At 35.5% G+C, this 23,200-nt stretch overlaps 11 protein-coding genes, 19 long non-coding RNA genes and 1 other non-coding gene across 31 annotated transcripts; 13 read left to right on the forward strand and 18 right to left on the reverse strand.

The window, feature by feature from the left end:
• Window positions 1-203: 203 nt before the first annotated feature.
• On the reverse strand, window positions 204-2,195 carry mug114 (the record flags this gene model as incomplete). Its single annotated transcript, NM_001019293.3, has 1 exon — window positions 204-2,195. The coding sequence occupies one exon, from the start codon at window positions 2,193-2,195 to the stop codon at window positions 1,740-1,742; it is 456 nt and encodes a 151-aa protein (NP_593864.1). The 3' UTR covers window positions 204-1,739.
• SPOM_SPNCRNA.200 lies at window positions 631-1,268 on the forward strand. The gene has a single exon (NR_150622.1). It is a non-coding gene; the product is annotated as a non-coding RNA (long non-coding RNA).
• A 643-nt stretch (window positions 2,196-2,838) lies between the features above and the next one.
• hxk2 (hexokinase 2) lies at window positions 2,839-4,611 on the forward strand. Its single transcript, NM_001019294.3, has one exon. The coding sequence runs from the start codon at window positions 3,032-3,034 to the stop codon at window positions 4,397-4,399; it is 1,368 nt and encodes a 455-aa protein (NP_593865.1). The 5' UTR covers window positions 2,839-3,031; the 3' UTR covers window positions 4,400-4,611.
• On the reverse strand, window positions 3,082-3,550 carry SPOM_SPNCRNA.3190. Its single transcript, NR_192557.1, has one exon. It is a non-coding gene; the product is annotated as a non-coding RNA (long non-coding RNA).
• Window positions 3,871-4,240, reverse strand: SPOM_SPNCRNA.3191. The gene has a single exon (NR_192558.1). It is a non-coding gene; the product is annotated as a non-coding RNA (long non-coding RNA).
• A 94-nt stretch (window positions 4,612-4,705) lies between the features above and the next one.
• Window positions 4,706-4,935, forward strand: SPOM_SPNCRNA.201. Its single transcript, NR_150623.1, has one exon. It is a non-coding gene; the product is annotated as a non-coding RNA (long non-coding RNA).
• On the reverse strand, window positions 4,787-5,075 carry SPOM_SPNCRNA.3192. Its single transcript, NR_192559.1, has one exon. It is a non-coding gene; the product is annotated as a non-coding RNA (long non-coding RNA).
• A 221-nt stretch (window positions 5,076-5,296) lies between these two features.
• On the reverse strand, window positions 5,297-6,148 carry mrps12 (mitochondrial 37S ribosomal protein uS12m). The gene has a single exon (NM_001019295.3). The coding sequence runs from the start codon at window positions 6,036-6,038 to the stop codon at window positions 5,550-5,552; it is 489 nt and encodes a 162-aa protein (NP_593866.2). The 5' UTR covers window positions 6,039-6,148; the 3' UTR covers window positions 5,297-5,549.
• Window positions 6,149-6,307: 159 nt separating this feature from the next.
• On the reverse strand, window positions 6,308-6,672 carry SPOM_SPNCRNA.3193. Its single transcript, NR_192560.1, has one exon. It is a non-coding gene; the product is annotated as a non-coding RNA (long non-coding RNA).
• A 194-nt stretch (window positions 6,673-6,866) lies between these two features.
• mrpl28 (mitochondrial 54S ribosomal protein mL40) lies at window positions 6,867-7,584 on the forward strand. Its single transcript, NM_001019296.3, has one exon. The coding sequence runs from the start codon at window positions 7,029-7,031 to the stop codon at window positions 7,383-7,385; it is 357 nt and encodes a 118-aa protein (NP_593867.1). The 5' UTR covers window positions 6,867-7,028; the 3' UTR covers window positions 7,386-7,584.
• On the reverse strand, window positions 6,969-7,462 carry SPOM_SPNCRNA.3194. The gene has a single exon (NR_192561.1). It is a non-coding gene; the product is annotated as a non-coding RNA (long non-coding RNA).
• Window positions 7,509-8,818, reverse strand: rpf1 (Brix domain-containing protein Rpf1). Its single transcript, NM_001019297.3, has one exon. It carries the CDS (start codon window positions 8,663-8,665, stop codon window positions 7,745-7,747), a length of 921 nt encoding a protein of 306 aa, NP_593868.1. The 5' UTR covers window positions 8,666-8,818; the 3' UTR covers window positions 7,509-7,744.
• On the forward strand, window positions 7,586-8,603 carry SPOM_SPNCRNA.3195. Its single transcript, NR_192562.1, has one exon. It is a non-coding gene; the product is annotated as a non-coding RNA (long non-coding RNA).
• SPOM_SPNCRNA.3196 lies at window positions 8,757-10,180 on the forward strand. Its single transcript, NR_192563.1, has one exon. It is a non-coding gene; the product is annotated as a non-coding RNA (long non-coding RNA).
• On the reverse strand, window positions 9,117-10,350 carry sdo1 (SBDS family ribosome maturation protein Sdo1). Its single transcript, NM_001019298.3, has 2 exons — window positions 10,194-10,350; window positions 9,117-9,999 (listed from the first exon to the last, which is right to left on the reverse strand). The coding sequence occupies exons 1-2, from the start codon at window positions 10,319-10,321 to the stop codon at window positions 9,387-9,389; spliced, it is 741 nt and encodes a 246-aa protein (NP_593869.1). The 5' UTR covers window positions 10,322-10,350; the 3' UTR covers window positions 9,117-9,386.
• Window positions 10,351-10,580: 230 nt separating this feature from the next.
• Window positions 10,581-10,794, reverse strand: SPOM_SPNCRNA.3197. Its single transcript, NR_192564.1, has one exon. It is a non-coding gene; the product is annotated as a non-coding RNA (long non-coding RNA).
• Window positions 10,795-11,008: 214 nt separating this feature from the next.
• On the forward strand, window positions 11,009-12,154 carry mrpl40 (mitochondrial 54S ribosomal protein uL24m). Its single transcript, NM_001019299.3, has one exon. The coding sequence runs from the start codon at window positions 11,196-11,198 to the stop codon at window positions 12,033-12,035; it is 840 nt and encodes a 279-aa protein (NP_593870.1). The 5' UTR covers window positions 11,009-11,195; the 3' UTR covers window positions 12,036-12,154.
• SPOM_SPNCRNA.3198 lies at window positions 11,256-11,786 on the reverse strand. Its single transcript, NR_192565.1, has one exon. It is a non-coding gene; the product is annotated as a non-coding RNA (long non-coding RNA).
• Window positions 12,053-13,200, reverse strand: did4 (ESCRT III complex subunit Did4). The gene is made up of 3 exons (NM_001019300.4): window positions 12,905-13,200; window positions 12,772-12,822; window positions 12,053-12,614 (listed from the first exon to the last, which is right to left on the reverse strand). The coding sequence occupies exons 1-3, from the start codon at window positions 13,184-13,186 to the stop codon at window positions 12,315-12,317; spliced, it is 633 nt and encodes a 210-aa protein (NP_593871.3). The 5' UTR covers window positions 13,187-13,200; the 3' UTR covers window positions 12,053-12,314.
• Window positions 12,312-12,556, forward strand: SPOM_SPNCRNA.3199. The gene has a single exon (NR_192566.1). It is a non-coding gene; the product is annotated as a non-coding RNA (long non-coding RNA).
• On the forward strand, window positions 12,739-13,163 carry SPOM_SPNCRNA.3200. Its single transcript, NR_192567.1, has one exon. It is a non-coding gene; the product is annotated as a non-coding RNA (long non-coding RNA).
• Window positions 13,201-13,762: 562 nt separating the features above from the next.
• Window positions 13,763-13,964, reverse strand: SPOM_SPNCRNA.3201. The gene has a single exon (NR_192568.1). It is a non-coding gene; the product is annotated as a non-coding RNA (long non-coding RNA).
• Window positions 13,965-14,065: 101 nt separating this feature from the next.
• SPOM_SPNCRNA.3202 lies at window positions 14,066-15,613 on the reverse strand. The gene has a single exon (NR_192569.1). It is a non-coding gene; the product is annotated as a non-coding RNA (long non-coding RNA).
• On the forward strand, window positions 14,302-16,507 carry pct1 (RNA 5'-triphosphatase). Its single transcript, NM_001019302.3, has 2 exons — window positions 14,302-14,589; window positions 14,644-16,507. Exons 1-2 carry the CDS (start codon window positions 14,356-14,358, stop codon window positions 15,319-15,321), a joined length of 912 nt encoding a protein of 303 aa, NP_593872.1. The 5' UTR covers window positions 14,302-14,355; the 3' UTR covers window positions 15,322-16,507.
• dut1 (deoxyuridine 5'-triphosphate nucleotidohydrolase) lies at window positions 15,734-16,324 on the reverse strand. The gene has a single exon (NM_001019303.3). The coding sequence runs from the start codon at window positions 16,263-16,265 to the stop codon at window positions 15,843-15,845; it is 423 nt and encodes a 140-aa protein (NP_593873.1). The 5' UTR covers window positions 16,266-16,324; the 3' UTR covers window positions 15,734-15,842.
• Window positions 16,508-16,683: 176 nt separating the features above from the next.
• Window positions 16,684-19,623, reverse strand: cdr1 (serine/threonine protein kinase (NIM1 family) Cdr1/Nim1). Its single transcript, NM_001019304.3, has one exon. The coding sequence runs from the start codon at window positions 18,760-18,762 to the stop codon at window positions 16,981-16,983; it is 1,782 nt and encodes a 593-aa protein (NP_593874.1). The 5' UTR covers window positions 18,763-19,623; the 3' UTR covers window positions 16,684-16,980.
• SPOM_SPNCRNA.3203 lies at window positions 17,070-17,351 on the forward strand. Its single transcript, NR_192570.1, has one exon. It is a non-coding gene; the product is annotated as a non-coding RNA (long non-coding RNA).
• Window positions 19,624-19,753: 130 nt separating the features above from the next.
• On the forward strand, window positions 19,754-21,802 carry SPOM_SPNCRNA.844. Its single transcript, NR_151226.1, has one exon. It is a non-coding gene; the product is annotated as a non-coding RNA (long non-coding RNA).
• SPOM_SPNCRNA.3204 lies at window positions 20,052-20,408 on the reverse strand. The gene has a single exon (NR_192571.1). It is a non-coding gene; the product is annotated as a non-coding RNA (long non-coding RNA).
• A 96-nt stretch (window positions 21,803-21,898) lies between the features above and the next one.
• SPOM_SPATRNALYS.04 lies at window positions 21,899-21,981 on the reverse strand. Its single transcript is given in 2 exon segments — window positions 21,899-21,934; window positions 21,943-21,981. It is a non-coding gene; the product is annotated as a tRNA-Lys (tRNA).
• Window positions 21,982-22,807: 826 nt separating this feature from the next.
• Window positions 22,808-23,039, forward strand: SPOM_SPNCRNA.3205. Its single transcript, NR_192572.1, has one exon. It is a non-coding gene; the product is annotated as a non-coding RNA (long non-coding RNA).
• Window positions 23,040-23,200: the final 161 nt, after the last annotated feature.

Raw genomic sequence — 23,200 nt, forward strand, 5'->3', positions numbered from 1 at the left:
AATTTCTTAAATGATAAGCAGGTCGGTAAACGTATTTACAAATAGTTTTGTGAGATATTATAAAAAAAAAATGTATGTACATTGAAAATTGCAGAAATACTAGAGATGTTGTTAAAATTGTTTGCTTAAAATTTACTCAAGTCAGAAATTAAATAAAAATTTTAAAGCTTGTATACAAAAGAAAATGCTGGTAGACCAGTTTTGCAAGAAACAAAGTAGATAATAAAATTGCATGTATTGCATTTGTTTAGACATTAGTGTTATTAAAAGAAATCAAACAAATAAGTTTTTAAACATTTAAAGTGTAACAAATCAAACTCTTTTAGAGTAGCAAAAAACCAAGGCTACTGCCATTTCCACATCGCTAAGAGTCAATATAGAGGAAAAAACGTTTGTACATTTTCAAAGTTTATTCTTCCGACAACTTATCACAAATCGAATTTTTATTTTCTAATTTGTACATGATGCTATATTGTTGCTCAACACAAGCAACAATTAGTATTATAGAAAAAAGCGCACAAAATTTCGTCTGCAATGGGGGGAGGGGAGATTTTTTTTTTTTTATTAAAGAAAAAGGTAAATAAAAAATTGTATAAAAATCTCAATATTCACAACAATGGGATTAATAGAAAAGTACTGCTATAAATACATATTTAATGGATATAATCGTACATTACCATGTTTAGTATCGGCATCAGCATCAGCATCAGCATCGGCTTTAATTTTGACGAAACGGGTCCCGCATAAATAAACAAACAAATGGGGCTTTTTTTCCGGGTCGCATTTTCGCATGTACGTATTTCTTTTTACAAAACAAACGATTTACCTTGCAAGCTATTACCCAAGCGAAAAATCTCCTCAAAATATGTAGGTAAGTATTTCTGCGACTAGCAAAGCTAACTTTACCAGTAACCCCACACATCCATCATGATGCCCAGACAGGTGGGATGGGTATCTAGGAATGAAAGGCAATGTGGGGGGATAGTGGGCATCCCTTTTCAAACCATCACTTATGACTTGGGAAGAGCAACAGTGGAGAAAATAAACCCGATGTGGGGGGAAAGGATGAAGTGCAGTACGGAAGCCTGGTCAAAGAAGTAAGCTCGGACAAACTTTTGTCCCATGCGGGCATTAGCGAGTGGAAAAGTGGTGTGAAGCGGAAGTCGATCGACGAAGGCTTCCGAGACGGTTAAGTGAGACGGAATAGACTTACCCCGCAGCAATACATTCAATTAAGCCGATGGCGGGCATTTAAGGGGGCTGAACGTGGATAGAGAACATTCGGAAAAGACAAAGTTAGTTTGCCGATATGGAGCTAGCAAGCCAGTAACAAACTTGACACAAAATGGTCTAACTCAACAGCATGTCAACAGAATTAGGTTTACTCCTCACACTTTCCCCAATCCGTGCGTCGATTATTTTGATGGAATACGGAGTAAAAAGGATCTAATTTCGGGCTAATTGGCCATTTCTAAATTATCAACGCGGGGTAAATCGCAATTGTTTTAGCTATTTAAAGAGCGCCAAACTTCCCCAAACGTAGATTACAATTTGTTTTCACGCCCACTACCAGACAGGACCAATTCCTCCTTTCAACCTGCTTAATTGCCCGCTCCTTTCGCTGATCAGTGTATACGCTCGTTGTCATTAACGCGAGTAGGTGTTTTTCTTTCGTAACTAATTTCGTTATTCTCAGCTTAGCGCAGCACGCTCGCCTTTGCTTTACCCCTGCTTGTTTTTTATTGCAAAATCAAGCTAATTTGCATCCATCCACTCATCCATCCATTCACTTGGTTTATCCGAAGTTGACTCTGGTACAGTGTTTCGGTATCCCGTTCTAGCCTTATTCTTTGCTCTCCGCTGCCTGTATCTCTCTGTCTGTCTGTCTTTACTTCTCTCTCCTTGCCCTTTCCGAAACATCCAACACTTCGGAAAAACTTGTTAACGAAGTATAGCAAAGCGGTCTCCACACGCCCACAAGTTACGTCATTGGCTATTTCTTGTCTAAAGATCTCTACCATACTTTGAAAAGTAGCGTCATACCGCCTTTTCAATCGACCAGCAAACAAACAAGGTGCCCCGGTCGTCGTTATCTTTAGTAACTTGCATTTGAAGTATCCCGCCCGCGCCCAAACTTTTGTGCCATTCCGGAGCTTTTTTGCAATTTTGAACAATCCTCCCTTCTTATTATCCATCGTGTTTCGCTTTTAAGAAACCTGTTAATTAATTAGAAAGAAAGGTTTTAAGCCTGTTGGATTGACGAGTCGCTGTTCAGCCCATCAGTTTTTTTTTTCTATTTTCTTTTTTAGCTCTAGTGCAATACTTTTAGTAGTGCTAGTACACACACACACAATCACATTGCAATACAATTTTACTATTCCATTACTACCTTGATTTTCCCAAAATTTCCCCCTATTGCACTTTCGGGAAATTTGTGTTACGTTGCCTTTTCTTAAAAGTCCCTTTGCATTTTACATTACAGCCTTTCTCGCTTTGTCGTCGGATTTGACGGTAGACAAGCCAGTATTGTATAAACTCATTTGAACCTTTTTTCCATAGTCAACTTTGCAAAAGGAAACTCCTTGCATTTTGTTTTTCTTTTTGCTTTCTGCATCGTTTTTCTTTGACTTTTCAGCCCAGTATCTTTTTTTTGGAGCTGCTTTTTTCTCTCACCTAACCTATTTCTTTGGTGGTTGCGCTTTTTTCTGGCAACTTCGGTTTCGTCCATTTTGTTCGGTAGCAACGGTATAAGAAGTTGTTAGCTTTACTCAAAAATTACATAAATATCGTCCGAACTACTGCATAGTTCCTTCCGACTTCTGTCTTTTTAAGGAACTTAACAACTACAAAACACTTTTCGCCTCACTTGCGAATCTACGAAAGGAATATATAGGTGGTTCACCCCTTTTCTTTTCATTTCGTGTTTTTAATAGTTATTTACATCAACAGAGATAACTATTTCTGTTAACGATTTTTTTTCCCACTTGTTTTCTTCCTTTTTTTTTGAATTTTAATTAATTTATAATAAGCAATGGAGGCTAATTTTCAACAAGCTGTTAAAAAGTTAGTCAATGACTTTGAATACCCTACCGAGTCCTTGAGAGAGGCCGTTAAGGAGTTTGACGAATTACGTCAAAAGGGTTTACAAAAGAATGGTGAGGTGCTTGCTATGGCTCCTGCCTTTATCTCTACCCTTCCCACCGGCGCTGAAACTGGTGACTTCTTGGCCCTTGACTTTGGTGGTACCAACTTGCGTGTTTGTTGGATCCAACTTCTCGGTGACGGCAAGTATGAGATGAAGCACAGCAAGTCCGTCTTGCCCCGTGAATGCGTTCGTAACGAGTCTGTTAAGCCCATCATTGACTTTATGAGTGACCATGTTGAGCTTTTCATCAAGGAGCACTTCCCTTCCAAGTTTGGCTGCCCTGAGGAGGAATACCTTCCTATGGGTTTCACCTTTTCTTATCCCGCCAACCAAGTTTCCATCACCGAGAGCTACTTGCTTCGTTGGACCAAGGGTCTTAACATTCCTGAGGCCATCAACAAGGACTTTGCCCAATTTTTGACTGAAGGTTTCAAGGCTCGTAACCTTCCTATTAGAATCGAGGCTGTCATCAACGATACCGTCGGTACTCTCGTTACCCGTGCTTATACTTCAAAGGAGAGCGACACCTTTATGGGTATCATTTTCGGAACCGGTACCAACGGTGCTTACGTCGAGCAAATGAACCAAATTCCCAAGCTTGCTGGCAAGTGTACTGGTGATCATATGCTTATCAACATGGAATGGGGAGCAACTGATTTCTCTTGCCTTCACTCCACTCGTTATGATTTACTTCTTGATCATGATACTCCCAATGCTGGTCGTCAAATCTTTGAGAAGCGCGTTGGTGGTATGTATCTCGGTGAGCTTTTCCGCCGTGCCTTATTCCACTTGATCAAGGTTTACAACTTCAACGAAGGTATTTTCCCTCCTTCCATTACTGATGCTTGGTCTTTGGAAACTTCTGTTCTTTCCAGAATGATGGTTGAACGTTCTGCTGAGAATGTTCGTAACGTTCTTAGTACATTCAAGTTCCGTTTCCGCAGCGACGAAGAGGCTTTGTACCTTTGGGATGCTGCTCATGCAATTGGCCGTCGTGCTGCTCGTATGTCTGCCGTTCCCATTGCTTCTTTGTATCTTTCTACCGGCCGCGCTGGTAAGAAGAGTGATGTTGGTGTTGATGGTTCTTTAGTCGAACACTATCCTCACTTTGTTGACATGCTCCGTGAAGCCTTGCGTGAGCTTATCGGTGATAACGAAAAATTGATTTCCATTGGTATTGCCAAGGATGGCAGTGGTATTGGTGCCGCTCTTTGCGCCCTCCAAGCTGTTAAGGAAAAGAAAGGCTTGGCCTAAATCATGTTAGATGTCTGTTAGCTTTTTTTGAATTGTACGTAGAAATGAGCATGTAAATATGAAATTGCTTTTTAACAGCTTTTAGTTAAGATGTTTTTTTTGAAAGTGAATTTATTTCCTGGAATTAGTTAATAGTATGAAGATTGAATATCAGATGAATTAAAAAGCATGTTGTGATTGATGTTATATGTCTCTTTAAAACAAAATTGTGGTTGTGTATTGTTATTAAATTTGTTACGATTTTGTTAACATTCCAAAAAAGAGTACGGAATTTACAAACATTACAGGACATCTCAAAGATGTGTGTGTAAATTGATTCTAACAAAAAGAAATTTGATTTTTTTTAATCTGAGTTTGTAAAAAATAAGATTCATCATACCCTATTATCTCAAATTTATGAATTATTCGGGTTCAAGATAAAATCTTCTTTTTCTTTCAAGAAATCCAATTAACCAAGATTTGTTAAAAAATATTTTTCTCATCGTTTAGTAAATTTTTCTGCAACGTTGAACGGTGAAGTTGTGCTAGCAATACTGCATACTATATAAATAAGAACCGGAAAGCGTTTTCCAACACCCAAAAGGTGTTTTTTATACTTTATTCAAGAGTTAAAAATTAAATAGCACGGTAGTAAAACCAAATTGAACAAATTAAAAATTGAAAGCGTCTCAAGTTTAAAATTTATTTAAAGAGCTTATATCAAAAAAGTAGAAAACTTTCCAAAAGGATTTCTCAAAAGAAAATCCTCCTCATTTTAATAAATCATTGTTTAGATAGATTTGGTTAAATTTTAACCAAAAGGATTATCTATTTGCTAATTTTTTAGATAACTGGAAATTGCCTAATTACACAATCTTTTTTACCTTTTTTTGATGATTGTATGTTTAAAGGGGATGTAGTTCAACTAAAAAATTGCTTATTAAACATGCAAGAGTAAATGATTATTGAATATGTATAGTTGCAACAAGAAGCAAGGTTGCGAGAAATGACAAATGGGTTGACTCAACTTTTTTCTCATTTAAATTTTTGTTTCAGTCATTTTAATAAGGTCCTTGTGAATCGATATCAAAAGAGGAGGTGGAATAATTATAAAGATAACGTTTCTGAATATCATGGTTTTCGAAAAAGAAAGTCTTTGAGGTCATGAAGTTTAGGCTGCTTTCGGTTTTTTTACTCCATACTTGCTTCGGGATGTGACACGTCCCGCTACACCAGCAATGTCATAGACACCCCGAACAACATGATATTGGACTCCTGGACAATCCTGTGCTCTGCCGCCTCTTAACAATACCACAGCATGCTCCTGTGCATTATGACCGATACCTGGAATGTAAGCAGTAACAGAACGGCCGGTTGAAAGGCGTACACGGGCAACCTTTCTTACTGCCGAATTAGGTTTTTTGGGTTTTACTGTAAAGACCCTCGTGCACACACCCCGTCGAAACGGACTTCCCTCTAAAGCAACAGATTGCTTATTTGTTTTTTCAGGACGTTTCTCTTTATTTCTTATCGTTTGATTTAATGTCTTTAACATAACTGAAGAGCTAGAAAACGCTTGAGCCTGAAATGGTGAAATAACTGTTGGCTTCATCAACCTTGAAATTACCGGATATCGAGCATATTGAGCAAAACGGATCATTATTTGGGGAAATTTAATATTTGAGCTGTATAAAATCTCAAAAATCACTATAATAGATGCTTGAGCAAGGAATTCCGAAGTTTGTACCCGAACGTCGCTGGTTTGGTGTTAGTGTATGTATATTGCCTTGGAATAGAATATCTCGCAGCATTCATATTATTCGATGGGATACAAAAATTTATTCTTTTATATTTTGACAAACATTTTTGGGTATAACTAGCGTATTAAATATTTTTTCCTCTAGGAATTGAACTTTAATGGACTAGTCTAAAACAGATGCAGAATGTAGGTATGCTAATCGACAAATTTACAGTACAGTGTTAAGCTGAAAAAATCAACTTAATTCATGACTTCTACTGAAAAACGTACTGGAAGTAGATTGTATTGAGGTTTAAGCTTCGTTTTGCCATGCCATTTTCAGTTGATGATAGTATTTATTACAATAACTTATCCATTCATTAAAACTTTAAACACTGATATGGATTTATCAATGTGTTTGACTACTTACATGAAACTTAGCAGAAAAATTGAGCATCAGGCCTACTCCATATAAAGCTTTGACTTAAAACTTAATATTTTCTACTTGTTAAATGTCTTCGTTTGGTTACATATCTCCATAAATGCATATGCTTTGTTTGGCTTAGCTACTGAAAATTCAGAAACAATTAAATGAACTCCGAATTATAATCTATATTTTTTTTATCAGTGTGTGAAATTGAAGGGGATTTGATGAAACACTTCTTTTTTTGAAATATCGTACTGGTGGCTTTTCCTAGTGTATCACGACTTACTCTCTTAATTAGCTTCATACCACTGAACACGTTTACTACTACCGCATTTTTCTCTACTCAGGTTTTTTAGCTTTTAAAGGAAGGTTTTATGTTAATACTTTTGAAAATTAAATTTTTTTCTATCAACGTGAAAAAATTCAAGGAGTACTTTAGTTTGTGTTGAAAAGTTTTTTGGCAGATGCGTTCTACGTTACAATTAATGGCTAAGGCCTCAAAGGGAAAGCACCAATCTGGTCCTTCTAATCATAGTGAGTCAATCGATTTGGTTAGAAAAGCTCTTTACGGAAATAAAAAAGTCAGGTCTTTGAAAATGAATCCAGACATGTGGGAAAAACACGAAGTTATTAATCGCGCTTGGCGTATACACGAATATCGACAAGAAAAACAAAGAGAGAATCTTCTAAAAAACCAATTCTCTGCAATGAAAATTGCTTGCGAGGAACTGAAGCATACGAGTGAAACATTATATAAAGCCGCAATGAGCGATTCAATTAACAGGAGGTTCCCCGTAGAAACGAGGACTCCTACGGACACACCACCACGGCTTTCTAAATAGGCGAGCGCCTTTTATGAGTATAATTAATATCTTCGGTAGTGCTCGAAAGTGTTATAGACAAGTTCAAGTATATAAAAAAATGTATCACTAATTACGAGCAAGTATAATCTAATTAGGATTTTTAAATAAACCAATAATTGAATTAAAGAATTATGTCTCCTAGTTTCTAGTCTACATGTATCATATTATTCATTCCCAATTTCACCGTAAACGAATGATACAAAATGAAAGGCCATGCTTTCTTTTTTAACCAAAAATTTAGAATTGTTACCAAACCCAAACCCTACCTCGAAAACAATAAAATATGACCCAAACACTGTTTTCTTTTTACAACGTGTCGCAGATGAGACAAAATGTCTTTAAAGCCAGAATTTACGTCTATCTGATTCTTCACCGGCATTGCTCTCGAAGAAAACCTCCCCTTCTTTCCTATCCCATACTCCTTTTTGAACCATACGAAGACGCATGGTAAATCGAGGACCTAATTCTTGTAGCCCAGTTCCAATACCATCTGGCATATTCGATTTTTCACGAAATGCATAACGGTGTCTTCGAAAAAAAAGAAAATCTCTTTGACAATGGATGGTAACAACTTGTCGCCCTTGAATTTGAGGCGTTTGAATAAATAATGATTGAAAGGCTCGAGCAACAGTCATACCAAGTCTCGTTGAGAAATTGTTGATTATCAGTTCTGGAATATGACCAGTGGAGCGGCCATGATTTGAAATTTCCTTTGCTGTTTGGAGATTCGATAAGGTAAAATAGAACGAAGGGCCATTCGGTAAGTGTACAAGGGTTAATGCATTTGTTTTTTTACGATCCTCATTTAATACCAGTAAATCGGTGTAACCACGCTTAGCAGCGGCTTCTGCGATTTCATGAACTTCAATATCTCCGGTTCTTTTTCGAAATTCAGCATTAGGAAAACAATCTAAAAGCTCAGATGCAAAATCATAGCATTTTCTAGAGGCTCGTTTACTCGTGGTTACCAAAAGTTTCGGAACTTTCCTTTCTTCACTAAAGTATGCAGAAAACTCATCATCTTTTAACTCCGCCTGAAGTTCCTCATCGGGTTTATCCTCTATGATAGTTTCATCATAAACTCGTTTCGATTCAATAGTAGCGGGAATATTTTCTGAAAGTCGCAATCTCTTCTTTTCCGGGTCTTTTTCTTCTTCTTTAGCACGTTCTTTTCTTCTTTCAAGCTTGTCCTTATTTTTTTGATGAAGAGCCTTCATATACTGCTGTTGGCGGACAATTTTGTTTTTAATCTTCCCCATTTTAATAAGTTGCGTATAATCTCTCAAAATTTAAAATTTAAGAATGAAATAATTTAAATCCTTACAAAAAATTGCAACTAAAAAAAATTGAGATAAGAATGAGCAACTTAAGTACAAATAAAAGAGAGTTAAAAAAAAGTATACGATGGGTTTGAAGTCTCAAAAACTTATTGCACAATCCAATTCCATGTCGCAAAATACCGAATCTGAAGAACATGCTACGAATTTCGTCAAATTTGCTTAAAAGTATTAACGCAGTATTATATCACACTGCTGTTAAGCAAAATGTATACTTTAGTTACAATTACTGTTTGTAAATAGGTGATATTACAATCCGAAATCGTACACTATAGATATCCTCATCATTAAATTGTTGAACAACTGAAAGCATTGTGGTAAGGGTTCAACATTCTACAAATCACTCACGCTACTTTCATTTTCACATTTGAATGCGTGCTTTGAATGGAACTAGCAGAAATGAAAGGGACGATAGTCTTTTAATTTCATTTCTTTACTTTCTTTTTACTTTCTTCTGAACTGAATTGCTATATTGATAAATTAAATAATGTTCTGGATAACCAGAACGAATCAGAACGTGTCTTTTAATAGCAAAATTTTTCAAAACCAAAAGCCAATGAACAATGTAAGCAAAAAGGAGGAGGAAAACAGATTAGGGAATTCATATAGAGCGTATTTTCAGAAAGGTTATTTGTATACCTTTTTAAGTCCTAGCCTCGCTCATGTCGAGTACTTGAACCATACCTCGGTTTTTGGTCTCATTTCGGACAAGTTCATCTATCAACTTATAATTCCCTGGAATCACGAGAGCTATGCACTCATATTCATCATCAATGTTTTCTTCTTCAATTTCATCAGCTAAAGAGCGTAAACGCTCTCGTAAAGCTTTTCCCTGTTTGACATCCACCACTATTCTGATGCGCATACGCGCACGGACGATAGGAATTTCGTTTTTTTCTTGCAATTTCTTAATAGCTTCCAGAGCTTGGGACTTTGCAGTTTTACTGGTAGAGACAGAAAAGCCACAATCAGATAATGCTTTTTCAATTATAGATGCTGGATAAGGTCGTTTAGAATTAGGATCCATGCACATCGCAGTAACATGGGAGACAATATCGCGATAAGTTGAAGACATTTGATGATGTCTTTCCTTTTCACCTACTTGAAAATCTCCTTTTTGCAAAATTTCTAAAATAATTTTATCTATATCATCTGTACCAAAAGCCTTTTTCAAATCCTGTCGGCTAGCTACATGTCCTTTAGAAACATTGTTAAACACATTGTGGATTTGTAAAACTTCATCCAGATCTGTTTCACTAAACTTGGTTAGCTATGGTTTTGATCAAAAAAAATTGTACGAGTTATTGAGTTGTTGACACCAGTCGACAAGACACGTGAATTCAAAAAGATAGCTTGTTATAATTTTCTGCTGATCTTAAAGAATATTTATCTGTAGCAAAGGCTGACTCTCACTAATTACAGTAGCTTAATTTAATGAAATCATGCATACATTTTGTTTCTCCATTCTGTAACTTTATTTTTATAACAAGCAACTTCAAATCTTTTCCCTCCTTTCTTATATTTTACAACGGACACATTGGTTAGACGAATTTGTCCAACAGGTTGACTAATAACCATTTTGCTCAAGATGGGTACTTTTTTGGATTATTTTTTGTTATTCTCACCTTCTCTAATTATAGTGTTTTAATCCAACGCCTAAATCTGTTAAACAGGTTAACAATCCATACACTATATATCGGTATTTAGATTTATCTGAAAATTAAACAAAAATTTGATATTTGCGAGCCTGAAAGGCAAAAGGATGGTTCCAATCATTTTTCGGATGTTAACATAATCTTGGAAAACCTTATGGTTAAATATTTAATATAAGTGCAAGTTATTTGTCGGGTTTTCTAAACCAGTTTACAAATCACGAATGATATTAGGCTTTTAAAAATTATTACCTAAATTCAGCAAATACTAAAAAAAAAGTAGAAAACAATAGAAGTATCGACTAAGTTTGAGTTATCCGACAAAACTTCAATCTTACATCCTAGTATATTAACACAACCACTTGCGAAGCGTTTCTATACGATTTCGCTTAACATTTTCAATTTTAAACTTATAAACAAATAGATAGAATGACATTGTCTTAACGAGTACACATCATTTTAATGTTGGTTAACGATGTCGAAGCTGTAGAATATTGCGTGCAAAAGCAAAAGCAAATTTTAAATAATGAAACTTAACCACGTATCGCAAAGTTGCCTTTGTGTAACAATGATCCATTTCTTTACTTATTGACGAAGAGAGTACTCAAATAACAACTGCAAACTACCAGCAGGATACACATTACTGTTTCATAGCATTCTTATTTTTTCTCTTATATTTGGCCATATTTATCCTGTCTAGAGGTTTTACTTTCGTTCCAACATTACAGCGTAGTAAATTCCTCTGTACAAGTGATGTACCACCGTTAGTTATTTAAATATTATAAAACTTTTTGAGCAGAATGAGAGACTTGCGTAAATTAATTCCAAGGCTCCGAGGCCCTGGTACTAACGTCTTAAAAATGAAAAAGCCTTTACCGTTGCATATGCGAACCAAAATACGCGAACACCTCAATAAATCTGATCCAACTGTTAAAGACGATAAATCCGCTAAACCCGAGTTACCGTTTGGAAAGCCAGCTGACAGAGTCCCTTTCTGGCATATTTTTAAAGGGGATTATGTATATGTTCATCAAGGACCTCTGAAAGGAAAATGGGGCCGTGTTGTTGAGACAAACAAATACACAAACGGTATTACCATAGAGGGGGTTAATGTGAGATCCGTCAAAGTACCAATTTTTCTTTTGCGAAATAAGCCTGAAGATAACCAAGATCCAGTAATTGATATTGCTCACGAAGTACATTATGCAAATGTGCGTCTTCTTGCGCATGCAAAGACTGACGCCGGGGAACCAGTTCTTATTCCAGTTAAGCTTAAAAAGCATTCCTCAACTAATCTCCGGTCCATTATTCGGCCTAATATTGAAGGAGTACAAATTCATACTATTCATCTTCCTCGTCCCAAGACTGAAGATAAGCCTAAAGATCCCGAAGGTAAACTCGATACTAAGAATCCAGTAGTTAGTAAAGTTACTTGGTCTCCTAGCTTATCGGAGCCTCCTCTTCCTCCGTTTGCAATTGGCGATTTACGAGCCAATTGGTCTCGCCGTTTAGATCGTATATGGGGATATAAAAAGAACAATGATGATTTTACTGAAATTGCTAAAGATCTTGTCCGAGCAGAGACTGCTGCTGAAGATTTAATAAAAAAACCCATCTCTCCTAATACTTACAGTGATTAAAACAAAAACGATGTTTGGTCGTTGCAAGCATTTTTTTATAACATTACATAATGATTCACAATCTCTAGGTTATAAAGCTTAATAAACTTTTGTAAACTCTTCTAAAAAATTTTTCAAGAAACTTAAATATATTTAACTTAGTAGAGTAAGTGATAAGTGATTTCAATGAAAGTGAAGTATTTGAAGTTTACACGTTAACCTAGAAAAACTTTTACTAATCAATGTAGAAAATCTATACAAATCAAGATCTTTAAAGTCCATTAATCTCTTGTGCGAAAATTAACGCTTTGCCAGTTCATCCAATCTGGCTTGTAAATTGTCTTCAGTCTTTAACTCCGGTACCGTACCAATTTGGGTCGCAGCATCTGGCAATCCTTGAGACAAATCGACTCCAATTTCATCCAACACTTTATTGACAAGTTCATCAGCTTCCTCTTCGTCATCTTCTTCTAAAGCATCGTCCATATTTTCATCAATCATTTCTTGTCTCTGTTCCATAATTTCATTTTCACGCTCGAATTGCTGAGTGATACGAGCCATTGCCGGTATATTCATGCTTTTGTTCATCCCTGTCAATAACTTTGTAAAAGTTAGTTCTATATTTTTCGATATTAAGGTGAAAGGAAAGTCATTATGAAATTCTTTTCTTTTAAAACCCAGAAGATCCTCAATTGATTATTTACGGCTTCCATAAATCAGAAAGAAGAAATAAACAATGGGGTTAGTGTAATCTTACCCTGGTAGCACCTCGCATACTCTGCATCATCTGTTCGCTGGTTCTCATCGTCTATAAAAAGATTAGCATTATGGTTAAACGAAAAAATTTAAAAAATCTCATATAGTGAAGATTATCAATCAAATGGACTTACTTGTAATCTCAAAGATATAGCTTGTAGCTGCGTTTTTGCATTCATCATTTTCTTACGGCTATTCCTTAGTCTCATCAAATCCCGAGCTTGAATACGGGCAGCACCAGTATTTCCGGCTTTTGCACTACCTTTAATTTCTTGAATAAGCGCTCGCTCCCTTTGGTCCAATTTCGTTCGTTCACGATCCAATTCCCGTTCAGCTCGACCAAGAGATCTCTGATGAGCCCTCAGCTGTTCTTGAGGGGACTTCCCCCCTCCAAATAGCCAAGAAGTTAAGCCCATGAGCGTTTCGCTGTGGTTGTGCTCATGAATGTTTAGTTATTGATAACACACACGACACAAAATGGCTTAATATAATATCATTATATACGTAGTACGTTTTGTATATTAACTACTATATTGGAAAAACACATAAATCGTAACAAATTTTCATATTTAAAGTCTATATTTTTGATAAGCTAGACTTTTAACTATATATATTTTCAATCAGAAGATTAATGATAAAAATTCCAACTAAAATTTTTTGAATTTGTCTATCTAGGAAAGGTTATTTTACAAACAATTGCTACAATTGATGTGTGCAAATGTGTATTTATTATGCTCTAGCAAGCAGATCTAGTCAAATATCATACCTTGTAAACGTATGTAAAACATCCAGGAAAAGCTTAATACTACAGTTATTAAACTGATTTAGAGGGCTCAAAAAAAGCTAAGTAATTGTGTGTGTAAAACTGGGTTGAATAAATAGCTTATTAGTTAATAGCATACTTTACAATGTATCACACTTTACTAATTTTTGATAGTTTAACAGTTCAATAAACTGGATAGTTGAGAGTTTGAAAATTATATAAAGAGGTATTTAAACCAAGCATCTTGAGTAGCTTCATTTGAACATGCCAAGCGAGTATTTGAGTTTTTGACAAGAAGATCAACATCATTGTCATCTTAGCTAGCAATGTTTGATAAGTTCAATATAGCTTTACTTCCACACTTTTAACACATCGATACACTTGATTTATACCTGAAACAAATTACGAACGTAGCCTAACCTAACTCATCCAGATAGAGGTACGAAATCGACACGAACGGTTATAAAGTTATTGTAAGTTTCTATACGGTTTTCATACTTAACGGTAATCATACGTATTATATCTGATAAAATTTCACATCAAACTATTTTATTCAACAAATCCCATTTTTAATATATCCTTTTTGCATATGTTAAACAACCTGTCGGTATACTAAGTACTAAACGGCAAAAAGGAACTACCGAAAGTGACAGTGTCAGAATCAATTAATATGTTTACAAGAAGAAATGTATAATTAAAAGTAATGCTATTGAACAATTTAGTTGACTTCAGTTTTGGGACAAACTTAGCAACGTGGATGTACACGTTAAGTGAGTACACCTACTAACCATATTAACTAAGAAAAGTACGAATTCATCACGAATGGACCTTAAAGGTTTATTACATGAAGAAAACGAACTGCCTTCTATTGAAAAAAGAAAGATAGATGAAAATGCTGTGGAACACGATAAAGTCGAAAGAAAAAGGACAAAATCCGTAGCTGTACCAAAGATAGAAATGAACTTCTTAAATAAACCGATTGTTCCAGATACGACTAAAGTTATTTCAAACTTTCTTACACATTATTTGATAACTGAACCTGTTGAACATGTGGAGGTTGGTAAATGTTTTTAGTCATACGTTCTACTAACTGATTTTTTCTTATTTTAGATTGAGGCGAAACTTGGTACATTAATTGACTTGGAAACTCAAAATCGATTTGAGTTTCCGGTGATGAATGAAACTATTTTAAACCCGGAATTTAATCTTCGTACTCGGTTTGAAAGTGATATGACCGCTTCCGAGCATAAATATTTGAATGAGTTTCTTAATCAGGCATTTCGTGATTCACAAAAACCTGGACGGCTTCCTTTTGCCTATAAGCATACAAAGCAAGTAGATTTGTTCTATGAAACTGAAGATAACTCACGAGATAAAATACGCGTCTCAAAAAATCAAAGTGACAATCAAGTTTTGGCCTGTGTGAAAAAGCGAAGAGTTGCTGATTTATTTTTATATTGCCCTAATGATGCTTTTGATATACGAATTTCCATCAGCGACGAATTACCTGTTTCAATGCCTTCAGGTAATCAACAACCAAGTTTGACACGACTTAAAGATCGCGTTGGCTATGTGCATCAGGAAATTAAAATTGATTTGACTAAAACTACTCAAAATGACCCAGTTTACGATACCACTGAACGTCATGAGCTAGAAGTTGAGTTTGGTAACATCGCGGATTTGAGAGATCGTGCTCAAAAGGCCAAAGATGGAATGGAAGCTCCTTTGTTTCGGAGGGTACAGTTGTTTATGGACAATGTTCGTATTTTGAGACGAGAGCATTCTTAATTCTTTACACTTTTGCTACTTATTTGACATTCTTAAGTCATTTCTTAATAATTGTTCCTTGCTTTGCATCAGAATGTAAAGGGGTTTTTAATTACTTTAATTTAATCATCATTTCATACTGGGCAATAATCAAGGTAAAAGAAAGTCACGTTAGGTATAAACCCCCATGCACATATTTTAATTTTCGATTTTGTATCTCGGTGATTCTAAACTGAGGCTTAATCTTGGATGATTCTATTTTTTTTTTTACCTATTACGACGGGTAGTTAGAATTTCTACGTACATTTTCTAAATGTACACCTAAATTAAGGATCAGCTTTGTCTGATAACATCATTCGTTATAATTACTGTATCTTTACGAGAGCAGCTTACAACTCCTATATTCCTTTAATTGCAAAGTTTTCAGTTACTTCACCCAATAAAAATATTTATTGAAGAATTTTCATACCGAATATACAAAATAGCATTATAAAATACAAGTGTCCAAACCTTTGATTGCAGGTTATGTTTTAAAAGCGGCCTCAAACACCGGTACTTCCAAAGCCATTAGCACCGCGGACTGTAGCCTCTAAGCTCTCTACAAGTATGACTGGTGGATTGACAATTCTTTCCAAAATAAGTTGGGCTATCCGGTCTCCGACCTTTATAGGAAAATCAACATCACTGTAATTGAAAAGTAAAACACGAACATGGCCACGATAATCTGCATCAATCACACCGGCGCCAGTGTCAATGCTATGTTTTGAAGCTAATCCGCTTCTTGGAGCAACACGACCATAAGTCCCCTCAGGAACAGCAATTGCCAAATCGGTATCCACTAAAACTTTTCCTCTTCTTGGAACTATACATTCAGCAGCCGCGTACAAATCATATCCAGCAGAATTTGCAGAGCCTTTAGTAGGAATGGTTGCTTTTTCAGAAAGTTTTTGAACGAAAAAACTCATGTTTAAACTATAAAACTGTGTAATTTCACAGACAATAGAATTCTTGATTGGGAATGAGTGTTTGCAATAGATACTGGCGTTGCATATAAATTTGAAGTTACGCGACACGTTGCGGTTGACGGCGCGTCGCGTTTGTTTACATTTAGTCAAGATATACACCGTACAACATACCTAATATATAAACGTAGACAGTGTATAAAAACTTTCTAAAGAGGTAAACGTTTATAGGAATTATTTCTTCATATTTTATTTATTGCGATAACTCTTAAACCTCAATTTTATTACTAAACACTCCGGAATATTCGACAATTTTCAAAAACCAACAGACGTTATTACATAAAAACACCCAAATTTCATATAAAACTAATGTTCACAACAAAATTTTACTTTATACAGACTACTGATTTCTGGAAAGCGATTGTAATAGAAGATATTCATTAGTTACATATATAAACTAGTGTGCCCAAATCATTAACAGATATATAACGTAAAACCCTAAAACCATTAAATTGCTAATAGACTCAAAGGTCCAATTGCCAAAAAAGATCATTAAATTCGTAGAAAGGTACAGGTACACACGACGGGAGATCCAAAAAAAATAATTATCATCCTCATTAAATTATAAACAGATCTTAACATTTGAATAGCCGCCCACAGTATAGACATTAATGGTTGATTTTGAGGAAGAAGACTGTGTTTTTGAAAAAATTCCTATTTAATCCTTCCGAAAGAATGAAGAAATCTTTCGTAATACAGAACCGGAAGAAACTTTTCTGGGAGTATATCTTGCATTAGTAGCATATTGAGAATATCTCCGACTTGGAACTGGAGATGAACATAAAGGAGCAGAAGCAGATCTCACATTAGTTATGTTCGGCTGCATATTACTGATTACAGGAAAAGATATGGGACGTCTATTTTGATTGCCTGATCCTTGAACAAAGCCTCCAACCTGGACATCGTCCAAATTGGTTAGCCCATCTATTGATGGTTCAGGAGTTGAAAGTGAATCAGGAGTGTAGTAGCCACTGGCTGTGCTAGACAGAGTGGTGCTAGGAAAGATGCGGACATAGCCATACCGATTGAATGGTACGGATTCTAATTGCTCAAGGGTAGGAGTGGGGAGAGATTGTAAGTCCAGAGAATCAGTTCTAACATTATCAGTTGAATAAGTATACTCTTCTGGTGGACAAACAAACATATAATTATAGTCATCATCCAAAGTCGATGGGTTTGAAACTACTTCATGACAGGCATAGCTGTCATAATCCTTGTCAGAAGACACCCTGATCGGTATTGGAGATTGAGACATTTGATTTAAGGCTGAAAGCGGACTAGAAACTCTTCTAGCAAGTTCATCTTCAAAATTACTACTTTTGCGAGAGTTTGTCGAAACATTGGATTTTACTAACGATGTTGTTGAAATAGAAGCTTTGGTGAAAAGATTATTGTCGTGAATTAAATCGTAAAGACTGAGATATTTATTTTCATCAAAACGTTGTTTTTTCAACATATCATCGCGCAAAATCTCGGATAAAACTTTATACACATATTTTTCGTCGTTATCATCTCGCTGTTGAAGACGACGAACGACTTTTTTAGAGGATGATTTTTTCCAAAGCACACACATGCAATCAACTACTAATGGATCAATTTCGTCAATTGACAGTGAAGGGGTAGGAGGGGTAGTGCTATCCATAGAGCTCAATGATGTACAGCCCATTAGAAATGGATGAGAAAAAACTTCCGGAATTGTTATACGCGTGCTTGGATTTACATCTAGCATTCTGTGTAACAAATCTTGCGCAGCCGAAGAAATTGAAGAAGGAAGATCATATGCGCCATGGCGAATCTTATTATAAATAACATCTGTGTTTTGACCACCAAAGGGGAGCTTATTCGACAACAATGAATACAAGATGACACCACAAGACCAAACATCAGCAGGAGCTCCACGATATGGTTTGTGAGATACAATTTCGGGAGCCAAATAATGTAAAGAGCCGCAATAATTCTCAAGACAAGAGTCATTTGGTTCAACAGTGGCCATGCCAAAATCAGCTATTTTAATTTGTTGCTCATTTACCTTGATGAGAATATTCTCAAGTTTTAAATCCCGATGGCGAAAGCGAAAGCGATGACAATGCGCTACAGCATCAAGAATTTGGGAAAGATAATGCGCAGCCTCTCTTTCGCTCAAAGGTCCATGTTTGCGTATATAGTGAAAAAGCTCACCATCAGGGACGTACTCGAGTGCTAAGTACATATGCTGATGATCGGTCCAAACATCGTATAGTCGAAGAATATTAGGATGGCGCAACAAACGCATCATTAAGATTTCCATTCCTATGGAGGCATATCGAATAGGGATAATTTTGATGGCAGCCAAATCACCAGTTTTAGCATGCTTGGCAAGACGCACACAGCTAGTGGAACCAGTCCCTAAAGTCTTCCCAAGACGCCATACGCCAATAGTATTTTTGTGTCGCTTCACCATTCAAATCTAACCTTTTATTAAGGGAAAAGGCTTTCCAAAAGTAAAATTGCAGACTGAATAATAGCAACTTCAGAAAATCTGAAATACTTATGATGAAAAGTAGAATAAATGTCGAAAAAGTAGCATGAAATTTGGAATAAGTAAAGGAAAAAGTGAATGACACCACGATACAAAATAGGGTGTGATCACAAAATAGATACTGGAAACGAATTAATAAAATAAGAGTGCCTCATAAATAACCTAAAGCACTTTTCTGAGTGTATTGTAGAACAGAAAAGTGAAACGTGGAACGGAAATAGACGGACCTTGAAAAAAAAATGGGAAGTAGCACAAGAACACAAATAACAAATGTAAGTTACAAGACGTTTTGAGTAACAGCAATAAAAAAAGGTAAAGACAAAGAAAAAGAAACGAAGGGGAGCGTAAAATAAAGAAAGTATGTAAAGTGTATAAGATTCGTGATGTATAAATCCAATAAAGGTTAAGTTAATGATATTCGAATAAGGATTGAACTTTCATAAATTAAAAGAGAGAAGAAACAAGAAAGGAGAAAGTAAAAATGGAAATATTGGGGCGGTCAAATAGTTGAAAAAGGTAGAATAAAATAAACTAACGGATTTTAATTCAAACCCTGTATAATCAGATAAAAATATGGAGAACAGTAAGTAAAACAAAGAAAGATGAATGAATAAATAAATAATATGTAGAACAACCCACTATATAGAAGGCCTACAGATGTTTCAAAATATCGATCTACAATATTAATACAAACAGGATCCCAGCAATTCCTAAAATCGAAAACAATGCTGAGTTCTTATGCAGAGTAGTCCAAAAGACGGAATTGGCCAAGATAAGTTTGGCAGAGGACAACATGAATGCTGGAGGAGCGGATATAAGTGTTCAAGAGTAGGGAAGGGTGGGGCACTACTTGGACTTGATCAGGGAACATATGAAGAGTGTATTGAAGGCTTACGATTATTTCGGCGGATCACGATAGGATGACTTAAGGAACGGAAGCAATCCACTACTTGGTTTCTAGTCCTTGAGGGTGGTAATCTCAGGCTCATAGTGCTGTCTTGATAAAAACTTGAATATTAACAGCTGATTTATAGCTGTAGAGCAAATTTTATTTAGTTTTTCAGTTTCGCTTTATGAAGTTTAATTAATATTCATATTGTAGTAAAATCGAACCGTTAAAGTTGTCTTTTCTTCTCTTATTTACATTTTCGTTAAAAGCAACTTTAGCAGTCTTTTCTGCTTCTTTCACATTTGTTTACGTAGTACTCGTTTTGGCAATCTAGGAGCAAGTTATTGCAATAGATGAATATTTTTTCTTGTTTTACTCGTGTAGTTTTAGCAGGGAATTCCAGTTTTTCATCGAAAAGTAACACGACTTGGTAGCACGGTCAAGAACCCGTTCTACTTCGGGGATAACCAGGGACATGATGCATACCATATCTGATAACACATGCCATTACACTTTTTTTGAAAATTTGAGCAAAAAAAATAATGAAAACAGGTACTTGAAATCTGACAAGTGTTAGAGCCGGCTTCATGCCAAACATTGAAACTTGCTTCAATAATAGATGAAATCTCAGTATATAATGAATGTATTGAACGGGTTACTGAAGTTCATTTCATCATTATAAGCGAATATTGGATGTTTGAAATCGTCTTCATCCTATGGTATGAATAACAACGACTGTCGTGAAAAGTTGATGAAAGACTATAGGCCCCGCTTAAGAAATTACGATATTATAAAGAATCTATAATTTTCTACAATTTAATTGAAATTTTTATATTTGGAGGCGAAAACTTATTCTTTTTCAGCTTGCTCAACTTTATGTGACTTTTTTACATGGTATATCAACATGAACATTCTTACTGCAAATATTTCAACTAAATAAATTCATTAAATTTTTATTAGACAATAAAAATATACTATAGCAACTTGAGAGCTGCAATACGTGTACGCCACAAACAATTGAGAAACAAACAGAAATTGTTTACACAGTTTCGCTGTTTTCAAAATATAACCACGGGTAAGTAATACAGTTGGCATACAACATTTGGGTAACCTACCATAATTATCAATTGAGCGCAAGAATGGCTTGGATACTGACTCAACCCCAGTCTACTGAATCGACGATGTTTGGAAAATCGAATGAAACCAGCAAAACCGATCCTTCACCTTTAACTATCGGTAATCCAAGTTTGATTATCGAGCAAAGATGTGGTTGGTGCTTGGACAGATGGATCTACTTGATTGCTTGATATTTTTCGGTGTCAGTTCGTTACGCTAAAATGACTAAGAAAAATGAACACAGCCTCGATAAACAAATATCATCAGTGCGATCCAACAGCGGTATTTGTCTGAGTTTCTGGTTTACATTCCGAGCCACATGAAAGATAGGCGTTACAGGGCTCGGGAATGCAGCCGAAGCCGTTCAAAGTTGTCAATAAAGAACGTTTGGTAGAAGTGTCCAACAGCAACGAAGTGTTGATGACTTGTTGCCAATGATGAATTTCTTCACTATTGAGTTGGACTTTGGAATGTGAGTGGTCGTACCAACAACTACGGGTATATGGCCTTATTGCAGTGTAAGATTATCTCATTGTCATACAAAGTGGGCAACTTCATACGCAAGGCGTGGGTTTCATGAACACACAAAACGAATCGAGATGATCATCGTTGGATACTCGCTTGATGCAGCTGCTAACGGAGATGCACAAAGCAATCGAACTTTACCATGACATATCCGAAACATGCTAAGATCTTGTTGATGCATTCGTTGACGTTTTTTCAAGATGTTTCGTAATTTCTATACCCCCGGGTGGAGTGGAGCTGCACTTACGAAAGGATAAGTTGAAGGCTGATTTTTCACATCCCTTCTTTGCAAAAGTTTCCAAAGATGAAAAGTGGAGATGCTATTACGCTAGCACAATATTCATCATCATCTGATCTGTTGTATAAAACTTTTTCATTTCATAACTTATGAAGTCAATAATAGTTTTTGAAAATGGGATTTCCTAATTTAGTCAATTTTGTGTTCCACGTTGCACGATGGTTAAAAACGGTAATTTACACTACTGCAACATAAGAAGGACTTGTAAGATATAGACATTAAAAAATAACCTCCCAAGGCGAGACTCGAACTCGCAACCTTCTGATGACCATCATAAGAGTCAGACGCTCTAAACCGATTGAGCCACTCGGGACTTGCTTGTATTGTGTTAAATTATGTACAATTATATAATAAAGTCTTTAAACAATGAAAGGCATTGAAGGTGTTCAGCTTGAATGAATTCTTTTTAGTATGTTCATTGATCTCGAAAGAAAAAAGAAATGAAATGAAAAACTCAAGGTTTGTAAGTATAACTTTTTTGGTTTTGAAAACGCTTGAATATGATGTTGAACATTGATAGCAGGGTAACCAGTATATGTAAATATAAATGCATCTTGAAAAACCTGTATAAGAAGTGCAAGTGGGTTAAAATACATTGATTTGAGTATATAAAGAATTTCTTAATGTTTTGGCAAATTCGAAGACTTTTCCTTTCTTAGCTTTTAACAATGACTATTTCTTTCCTCCCAAGTTCTTTGTTGATGTTTCTTTGTTCGCCAAGAGAATTTTCTTTGTCAAAATCTTTGATCTTTTAAAGAAAGTGTGCATATACATAATCACCAACTCAGTTCAAAATACAATTTGAATTTCATACTAAAGTATGCCCAATGATTTTAAAAGTCATTAGTTTTTTTCCAAAGTACGATCTCTTACGAATACCTGTAAGAAAATTAATATTATACATCAGCCTCGATTTAATTATGTTTTGGATGCAGCTTTAGTTTTTAATTATATTCATCAAGTGCAAAATTGCAAATCACTAACATACTTGCAAGCGTTTTTTCTGCCATGAAGAATCGGGATGTATATGTTCTACATCAATTACTTATCTTAGTGTGAAATGCAAATTTATATGCAGTTATTTTGTTCTGAATATTTATTATATGCTACCATCATCAATGTGATCAAGTCATTAAAAAATTTATTTACAGGCTCTAACATTTGTATCATTTCTAAAGTCCAGATCAAGCGACCTCGGAAGAAATTTTTTCTTAATTACTCAATTGCTGTCACTGGATAGGTTTGATATGATACTTTACTTTTGATCTTAGATTTCCAGACTCGCAACAATTTCTAAAAAATTGGGTAGTAAACACACACATGTAGGCTGGAAATATTAAACACTAGCAAGATGCATCCTTCCAACATTTTACATAAAATATTTCAATGTCAAAAGTTAAATATTTTGCAAAGTTACTCTCTCTATTTCAAGCAGAACCTTTCAAGCTGGTATTAAAAGTTTAAAACAAACATTAACAATGTGAAAAACAGTTTCATGTAATTAGCTTTATACTATTCTTTAGTTCTAACAT

This window comes from Schizosaccharomyces pombe (genome assembly GCF_000002945.2).
Source record: "Schizosaccharomyces pombe strain 972h- genome assembly, chromosome: I".
In the NCBI taxonomy this organism is placed as follows: domain Eukaryota; kingdom Fungi; phylum Ascomycota; class Schizosaccharomycetes; order Schizosaccharomycetales; family Schizosaccharomycetaceae; genus Schizosaccharomyces; species Schizosaccharomyces pombe.